The sequence below is a fragment of the Danio rerio genome, chromosome 13 (assembly GCF_052040795.2).
Source record: "Danio rerio strain M-AB ecotype USA chromosome 13, GRCz13ab, whole genome shotgun sequence".
In the NCBI taxonomy this organism is placed as follows: Eukaryota; Metazoa; Chordata; class Actinopteri; order Cypriniformes; family Danionidae; genus Danio; species Danio rerio.
This window is the reverse complement of record NC_141033.1, coordinates 34,324,583-34,334,509: the sequence shown is the minus strand read 5'-3', so window position 1 is coordinate 34,334,509 and position 9,927 is coordinate 34,324,583. Positions and strand designations below refer to the sequence as shown.

The 9,927-nt window shown below is 38.5% G+C and overlaps 1 protein-coding gene across 1 annotated transcript in view; it reads right to left on the bottom strand.

Annotated features, from left to right (window-relative positions):
* Positions 1–7,485: 7,485 nt before the first annotated feature.
* The window catches only part of prkcha (protein kinase C, eta, a), a 32,195-nt gene continuing 29,753 nt past the window's right edge, over positions 7,486–9,927 (bottom strand). The window contains 2 exon segments of the mRNA NM_001123056.1: positions 7,486–8,824; positions 8,904–9,050. Coding sequence (NP_001116528.1) covers positions 8,582–8,824; positions 8,904–9,050 — 390 coding nt within the window. The 3' untranslated portion in view covers positions 7,486–8,581.

The following is a 9,927-nucleotide window of genomic DNA, read 5'->3' as shown; positions in this document are numbered from 1 at the left end:
CTAAAAATAAATGCATTTTTACTAAAACTTGCTAACTAAAAATGCTAACTATTTATAGGGTAGTCATTGAAATACTAATTGAAAACTCTGGAGTATTACTCAGGGTTATTACAATCATATCCTGTATGGTTCTTTGTCTGATAAAGAGTCAAGCATTATTAATAGTATATAACTAGCAGAAAACACACTTAAATGTTTCAGGTGTCAAACTTTCCTTTGGCTTAATCCAGGGGTCACCAATTTTCCTGCCTGGATGTTTCAAGTATACCTTAGACCTTGATTAGCTTTTTCAGGTGTGTTTGATTGGGGTTGGATCTAAGATCTGCAGGACAGCGACCCACCAGGAACAAGTTTGGTGACCCCTGGCTTAGTCTCTTGCCACAGTGGAATGAACTGACAATTAGGCATGGGCCAGTGTTCAGTGTTCTACCCAATTCACCTGTACCACATGTCTTTGGACTGTGGGGGAAGCCGGAGCACCCAGAGGAAAACCACGCGAATGCAGGGAGAACATGCAAAGTCCACACAAAAATGCCAACTGACATAGCCGAGGCTCGAACCAGTGATCTTCTTGCTGTGAGGCGACAGCACTGCCTACTGCACCACTTCGTCACCTCAAGAGTAAACATATCAGGCTAAATAATTCAAATAAATCACTGACTTCTGCTGTATTAATTAGTTTTTTTTTTCATTTCAACATAATAAAAAAAAAACATATAAAAAAACTTACTTATACCTTACAGGCTCGGTATAACAGAAAATTAGAGCGGTTTAAAAACCTTGACTTTTCCAAACTGCGGTAAACCTTGAAGCCGGTTATCATCCCACGCCGACTGACAATTACTTTGGTAACTGTTTTACATTGTGAATGCCCTTCCAGCTGCAAACCAACAGTGAGAGTGCAACCATCAGTGCTGGCAAGCACCCACAAACTCTACCGCATATACACTACGGCAAATTTAGTGTATCAACCTATAGGGCATGTTTATGAACTGTGGGGAATCTCTAGCATGGGGAGATGCAGCAAACTCTACACAGAAAGACCTCCTGAACAGCTGGGACTCTGTGCACCACTGTGCAGCCCATAAATAAACTAAATATATTTATTTACAGCAAATGTTCTCAGTTCAAAACAGCCCAAACACAACACAACACAATGCAAATAACAGGACAGAGTGGCATAATATACTGCTTTGCTAAAGCTCTAGTATATAATACAGCATAACGATCATAATAATCATAATCACAATAACAATCATAATGAAATACTGTACCTTTTGAAAAAGTCTGAAGGTTAACCAATGGAAATTAGATCTTAGCTATGGTGGGTAGGTAATGAAGATGAGCAAAGACCACCTTTAAGACGTGGTAGAGGAGGAAGTGTTGATCGCTCAGATGAACAGCTCTTGCGTTTATCAGTCTCTATAGAATAGAAGTGCAAAAAAACAGGAAGCGGATATCCAGCAGGATCAGTATATTCATCAGAAATATGTTGATCACTGCAATAAAGACACAACCGTATGGGTAAAACAAATTGTTTGCTTAAATCCAAACATTATTATTTTAATGTTTAGTCCACCTCTCCATCCCAAACTCATCAGAAAATTTCTAGATCTGTAAATGGATGTAAGGGTCTAACCACCAGTGGGCCACGCAAATAAGATTGCATTAATTCATACTAATCAATGACTAATTCATAATCTCACAGTAATCACTTGTAAAATTCAATGTTTACAGGGAATTTCCTAGCATAATCCAGTGGATACTGAAGGAAGAGCAAACAATGGGGTTATATGAGTTCAAGGCCATGCTTCATCTCCATTGTGTCCTTGAGGGAAACATTTGCTCCTGTGCAGTTTCCGGCTCGGGGACTGTTCTTGCCAGCTCTATTAGGCATTGCGTTTGCATTAAAGCGACTCTGTGAAATTGCATTTTCAATTTATTACCATTGCTGCTGCTGGGTTGTGGTAAAGAACCGTGATGTCAGCGTGTACTGTATGAATGAGGAAAGCAGATGGACACGTGCCAACTGTAATCTGCAGTAATCTCTTTCATCCTGCTGTTCAGAGATGATCTCTCCATCCCTCAACACGGGCTGAATGGACACAAAGGGACTTTGAAGGAAGAGATCAGAGAAAGATGCAAAGACCTTTTGCATAGTGCTTTGTTAATATAGCATAATGAACATCAAGCTATACACACACACACACACACACACACATACATACATACACTATTGTTCTGTTGCGCCTCATTAGCCGATGAAGAGAGGCATGAAATATCTACTCACTGTACACTTACCACTTGAAGCACAATGAGTGTAGCTATGATACATGTGAAGATGTCTTGATGTCTATTTCAGCCACTGGGACTCCAGATCTAATCGCTACACCCTTCATTTATCAAGACAGAAATCGATACAAAAAACAAAAATCGGTCCAAGAAGAGGCTGAAGTGGTGCTAGGACTGGAATGGATTTTCTGCATCTAATAAAGGGGATATGTACGGTCAGAAGAGAAATCAATAAAATGTAATTATGGCCCACTGGACCTGGGAACGGCTGGAAACTGATCTGTCACCAAGGCCTTTAAGAGACGCATTACAGAGGGCTAATTTTATAACAGCTGGAATGAGTTTAGACACAAGCGGGGAGGACAGCACTCTGTCGCCAATACTCAAACTGACAATCAAATCCAGCCAATAGAGTTTCATGTTGGCTTGTATTGACATGCATTCTACACCAACTCATTACATGCGTGTTACAGCCCGTTTCATAAGAAACCATCTGTCAAGAAATTATTACGTAATTCTGTAGGCATAATGCTGAAGATTAAATACCAACAATAATGCTATACAATCACCGGCCACTTTATTAGGCACACCTGTATAACTGCTCGTTAATACAAATGTCAAATCAGCCAATCAAATGGCAGCAACTCAATGCATTTAGGCATGTAGACATGGTCAAGACGATCTGCTGCAGTTAAACCGAGCTTCAGAATAGGGAAGAAAGGTGACTTACGTGGCTTTAAACATGGCATGGTTGTTGGCAATAGTATCTGGATGCAGCCTTGATGATGCAAGCTGAGATTGCATCACTCAGCGATGCAATGTCAGACTCAGTGCACTCAGTGGTGCGAGTAACTTCACTGTGATGGGTAGGGTTAGGGGTGGGGTTAGGTCAGCGCATTAAAAGCATTGGATGCAGCTCAGATTGCACTGCACCGTGTCTGCAGCCAGACCCTTCTTGTTGTTGGTGCCAGACGGGCTGGTCTGAGTATTTCAGAAACTGCTGATCTACTGGGATTTCCACGCACAACCATCTCTAGGGTTTACAGAGAAAAAAGTCAGAAAAAGAGAAAATATCTAGTGAACGGCAAGCTGATAGAAAGGCAACAGTAACTTAAATAACCACTCGTTACAACTGAGGTATGCAAAAGAGCATCTCTGAATGCAAAACACGTCAAACCTTGAGGCGAATGGGCTACATAGGCTCAGCAATAGATTGACATTGAGCAATAGAAGATTGGAAAAACATTGCCTCGTCTGATGAGTCTCAATTTCTGCTGTGACATTTGGAAAGTAGGGTCAGAACTTGATGTCAACAACATGAAAACATGGATCCATCCTGCCTTGTATTAACGGTTCAAGCTTGTAATGTTGGTGTAATGGTGTGGGGGATATTTTCTTGGCACACTTTGGGCCCATTAGTACTATTTGAGCATCGTGTCACAGCCCACAGTTTTTGAGATTGTTGCTGACCATGTCCATCCCTTTATGACCACAGTGTACCTATCTTCTGATGGCTACTTCCAGCAGAATAATGCGCCATGACATAAAGCGTGAATCATCTCAGACTGGTTTCTTGAACATGACAACGAGTTCACTGTACTCAAACGGCCTTAACGGTCACAAGACCTCAATCCAATAAAGCACCTTTAGGGTGTGGCGGAACAGGCAATTCACATCCTGGATGTGCAGCTGAAAAATCTGCAGCAACTGCGTGATGCTATTATGTCAACATGGACCAAAATCTCTAAGGAATAGTTCTAATATCTTGTTGAATCTATGTCAAGAAGGATTAAGACAGTTTTGAAGGCAAAAGTGTACCTGGTACTAGTATGGTGTGCCTAATAAAGTGGCCGGTGAGTGTATATGCCATACATAAAAAAATAATAATAAATAAAATAAAAAAAACTTTTGTTCCTCATCAGTAAAAATGTTTAATATTTTGTTTTCTCCTCAAGGGTGTTTTAAAGATTTAGTTTACTTCCAGAATGATACTTCTGTCAATAACTGTTGAACACAAAGATATTTTTTTAAATCTTGGTATCCACACAGTTATGATGGTTACCATCCACACTGATTTAGGGGGAAATACTATGGAAATCAATGGTGACCAATCATTCTGGAAGTGAACTACACCATCAAATATAAATAGGCTAATACTGTAAAAACTAATGTGCTTTCAAATTATTTCAAATGCAATTTATTACTGAAAAAGGTAAAGCAGAAATCTCAATATTACATTTTTTTCAGTGTCACTTGCTTTATGATTTCTTCTTTCTGTTTAAAGCAAAACATTAAGTTTGAAGAATGTAAAAACAGCTGTTGACATCCATTGTATTTTTTGTTCCTACTATGGAAGCCAAAGGCTGTTTCTTCCAACATTCTTCAGGACATCTTTCTTTGTGTTCAACAGAAGAAAGAAACTATGTGTATAATATACTTTTTCAAATAATTGATCTGATCATCACAAAAATTGAGAACAATTACAAAGACTTGTTCATTTACAAAGCATTCTACAGTTTTTTGTATGAAAGTATTAATTTTCTACATTCAATATATTGAGTTTATATTTATTCACAATTTTGCTTTAATATCGTGAAAACTAACTTCAAAAGAAACCCTTAATAGCTGCACATTCACAATATTCATCATTTGGAAGTATGAATAGAGCTGTCAGCATAGGCAGTCAAGCAAAAGCTGAAGACATATAACTGAAATTGCATTGCACAGTGCACCGAGGGGGGAAAAGCAAGTCACGCAGTGAACAAAACAATCTCCCAGCATGACCGGTCTGATATGAAGAGATCAGCCATCTTACAGACCAGCACCTTTTTAGAAAGGAAACCATCATTGGCATTCACAATGCATGGCTCTGTAGAAAAGACCACATAACATGAGACGTGCATGGAAAAAGATAAAGAGGAAATCTGCATTAGCTGACACTGAAGGGTCAGGAAACTCCTCTGTGTGCCGACCGTTAGAAGATGAATCATCCGGGCGCTACACCAGACTGTCCTGAACCATACAAGCATTTCCGTTACTGCCTGTCCTCATACTGACAATGACTGTAAACAGCTCTAAGCACATAAGAAAGCATTTGCTGGTCTTCAGGGTTGTTTCTCCCACAGGAAGGCAAGCTGCTGACGTGGACTCTCAAGGAAACCTCCTCTAGTGTAAATGAGGATAAGACTTGTAAGGGCAGGTTGCCTAATGGGATCTCCCATGACATCTCCATTGTTTTTCTCACTCAAGATCACAGATCTGTTACTAATCTCATTTACTTCCATTCGTCACTGCTAGCAAAGGGCGTGATATTGTGAAAACCACTACAGGGGCTAAGGAAACTGGAAAATGTTTAAGGAGAAGTACCAAAGTCCAATGAATCGTCCAAATAGTCTAAAATACAAAGATACTCGGTGCAATTCTCATTAGGTTAATGTTTTCCTTAAAGCTTCGCTCTACCTCGCAAACAACCCATCAGCAACCAACCTTTTTAAATGCTGATGAGGATCCCCATTGACTGTTAATTTCGTATTTGATTAAGCATAAGAGGTGGAATCACCCTCCATTTCACTCATGAAAAAAATCTGCTTAAACCAGCATGAGGTGCTTTCTTGCAAAAAAAATCAGCCGTTGCATAGCTATTTCACCTTTAGGTCTGAAGTAGCACAATTGTGTCGAGCACTATACAAATTGAAGGTGCATCATGACACATCTAGTGTAGAATCACTTATTATTAGGAGTTCTGTTTGGGTTTTGTCATGTCACACCCCACAAATTTAATCAGAAAATGTAAATTATTTAAAATTTGTTGATTTCCACTAAAAAAGTGGTAGATCATGCAAAAATGTGACCCTGGACCCCCAAACCTTTGTCAGATGAGTTTATATTTTTGCAATAGAAAAAAAATACATTGTATGGGTCAAAAGTATTCATTTTATTCCAAAAATAATTGAAGAACATGTTCATTGATTATATAGTTCCTGGTTTTGGTAATGTGCTTGCTAATAACTCAATTTGTTTAGTGAAGTTTATATATAAACTAATTTCGAGAGGATCATGTGCTTATGATTACTCAAGGCTGGTCCTGCTTTATCAAATTTATGATTCATCAATTAGACCATTCCTAAGCCACTATAAATACCCTAAGTTCCATATAACAGCCATCTTCATTTTGAAGAATCCCCCGTCCACCTCTACTCCTCCTCCTTTCCTAGATGTGTGGCACGGTGGCCCAGTGGTTAGCACTGTTACCTCATAGCAAGAACGTCACTTCGTTCACAACGTTAAAGTCCTTCCCAAGCAAGCTGACATTTCTGTGCAGAGTTTACACGTTCTCCCCGTGCTCACGTGGGTTTCCCTCTGGTTTCCCCGTTTCCTCTTACCATCCAAAAACATGCAACTTAAGTTAACTGACTAATCCAAATCGCCACCACATGCTCCTTGTAAGTAGTTATCTCTTAAAAGCAATCACTATCTGCATCTGTTCATTAGCTACTACAGCAGAGGAGTTCTCAAGATCTACCTGAGCTCAAACTCCCCTCTCGCCTTGCAAACGAGAGGGAGTCCCGTGCTCGAAGATCTTATGAGCTTAGGGCTTTCTCCTGGAACAGCATGCCAAACAAGCTTTTATTCAATCAACAGCTAAGTGTTAACTCTTGAAATTTAGCTTAATTTAATCTTTAAAGGTGATTTTTCAACTTGAAAGGTGGTTCTGGGTCAAAAATGTATAAAAGTGATTGCCTAAATTCATGAGAATTACATATTGATTCATCCAAATTTTAGAAAAAATGGCTAAAAAACCCTGAGGAAAAATCTGGTGTGATTATTATTATTTTTTTTTATCTGTTTGGTTTCAATGTTGCTAGTTATGTTCATTGTGAAGCTGGTAAAGATTAATTGAAATGTTGCTAGATTATGTTGTGTATTAATTTTAAATCAGAAATGCAATAAGTCTGCCTTATTTTTATTTATTTTTTGTTACTATAAAATAATATTCATAAAAAATAAAGAAAATTACCAAATATGTTTAAATATCACCAACATTGGTAAATTGTCATAAAACAAAAGCCATGGCAAAAATCCAATTCAGTTTAATCCAATCAATTGACATGGCTGTTCTTTAGAGGTTTCTGGTGCTGTCAATAGGCAAGTGTGGCATCAAGATCAGACATAAAAACAAACAAGGTGTTTTATGATTGAAAGTTAATCATGTTTAATACTGTAAAGCTGCTTGCTTCAAACCATTAAAGTGCTAAATAAATAAACATGAGTTGACTTTGAGTGCCTTAGAGCTGAGGGATTAACATATGTTAATGGCCGTTTTCTGCTGTAATTATATAAGTATTTAGAGGGAAATACAGAGCACATATCTTCATATTAATCTAAATGGTATTTTACTTTTCATCCAGAAACGAAGAACTGAGAGTACATTAAGGCCCATAATAAGTAATTGTCTAAGTTCAATCTATTTGATGAGCTTACTTCAGAATAGTGAATCTACTGCACAAACAGTAATAGATGGGAACTGTGTGCCAAATATGCACTGACATGAAAGCATCAGCCAAGAGAGATCTCGCTCTGCTCAGACTTGGAAGAGCCACATAAACAACATTAAATAATAATGAAGATGAGGAAAAAGAGTCGCTGGCCTCAATATAAAGAATTGAAACTGGTCACCGTCTCACCTGAGTGTGTTGCCCTTTAACCCCTGCAAATGACAGAGGGGAAGCGGCTTCTGATGGAGTCACAGACAGAAAAGGTCTAAACGTGAAAAACTCAATACTGCAACCTTTATCAACAATAAAACACATCCAGACATGCTGGAATTGAATAATGGGTGAAATCCTGACCTAAAATGTAATACCACACTAACAGACAAAAAGTCAGACAAATGTACAGGAAAATGTCTTTACAAAACTAGAGTTCCTATTAAAAACACAGGTGCATTCCAACTTTTGAGTTGTGTTCTATGACAACAGAACTATTCTGACAAAATTAGCAATGCTTCTGCATGATGTTTGTCTGTGCTAGGCACAGAAAGTGAAGAGCGTTCAAATCAAGTTTCCTAAACACTGTTAGATAATTTAGACACTAAGCTGACCAGTTCATCCATAGATCAGTTTCAATGTAAACTGGTCTCCCCCAGGATTGGGTGTCTTGCGACACATTTGACACAAAGAGAATCCCCTGCTGTGTTAAAACACAAGTGTAGGGCAAAAGAAAGCTAGACCACTGAAATGCAGTTTTGAACTGGCTTAGATGCAAAGACTGCTCACACAAGTGCACGCTGTCACAATCCATTTGGTCCAACGAAATCACAGAATTCTCCTGAGGTCCATTCTTTCTTGACATCACTTGTTTCTTCAGCTCTTTGGAAATCGGAAACCATTTTTAAGAGTTCAGAAGAGGTAAAGGAGAAGCCCCTGAAGTCATCCTGACTGATGGATGGGAGGATGGACTCATCGATGGGTGTAAGTGTAGGATCCTCTTGGGTGAAGTCTGGATCAAAGTTATTCACATCTTCTGCAGTTTTCTGCAGAATTTTGGGTTTTCAGATAAACTTACATCAAAATAAACTGAATATTCATATGCTTTTTAAATATTCTACTCACAATTCTGGGCTTGAAAGGTGGTTCAAGCGCTCGTTGGTCAAGTTTGTCCCAGTCGATGTCGGTAAAGAATGGATGACCGGTTACAGCAGTCTCTCCACCCTCTGTAGCTACACAACCCAGGCGTCGGGATGGATTCTTTGTCAGAAACTGAGCAAAAGTAAAACCAAACAAACCATGAACATAATTCCATCAAGCATTTTAAAAGGCTAGTTCACCCACAACCAAAACTGGATTTTATTTTACTCTATCAGGGCATCCGAAATAAAGTTGACTTTTTCAGTATAACAATGAAGACGTTTTTAACATTATTTCCTTTAACCCACAAGCATAGCAAATGGTTCTGAGTGAGTTCACAGCAGGATGGAGCTTCCTGTCACACATTAGCGAATGTTATTTGTTTACAACCTTTTTCTATAGGTAACATCATTCAATTAAGTATTTCTGAAAACAATACAGCACAAACATCCTTTTCATTATGCACCGTTCTGTTATATAAGAAGCTTATTTTTTCTTCATAATGTTTTGTCAGGAGGCATGGGTATTAAGTTCATTTCATAAGTCTCAAACTCAATTTCTGGAGGGCCGCAGCTCTGCACAGTTTTTCTCCAACCCCAATCAAACACAGCTGATCCAAATGATCAAGGTGTTTAAGAATACTATAGACTATTAAGCAGGTGTGAGTTGGAGCTGAACTATGCAGAGCTGTGGCCGTCCAGGAATTGCGTTTAGACCATTGCTTTGTATTGTCTTTATCTGTATTTTTTTTACTGTAAAAGTGCTGGTAACCATTTCATGACAGGTATAGCTAAAAATCTGCTTTAATGTTATACTGAAGAAGCCACCAGCATACATCTTGGATGGTCTAATGGTGAGTAAATTACAACGGAAAAAAACAAACAATTTTTTTGTAAACTATCCCTTTAAATATAAAATGAATGCCTATCTATTGTATCAGTTACTCGGTCTGAGTAATATGTGCTCTCAGATACTGTATAATCAAATCAAATTCAATACAATCTAATTA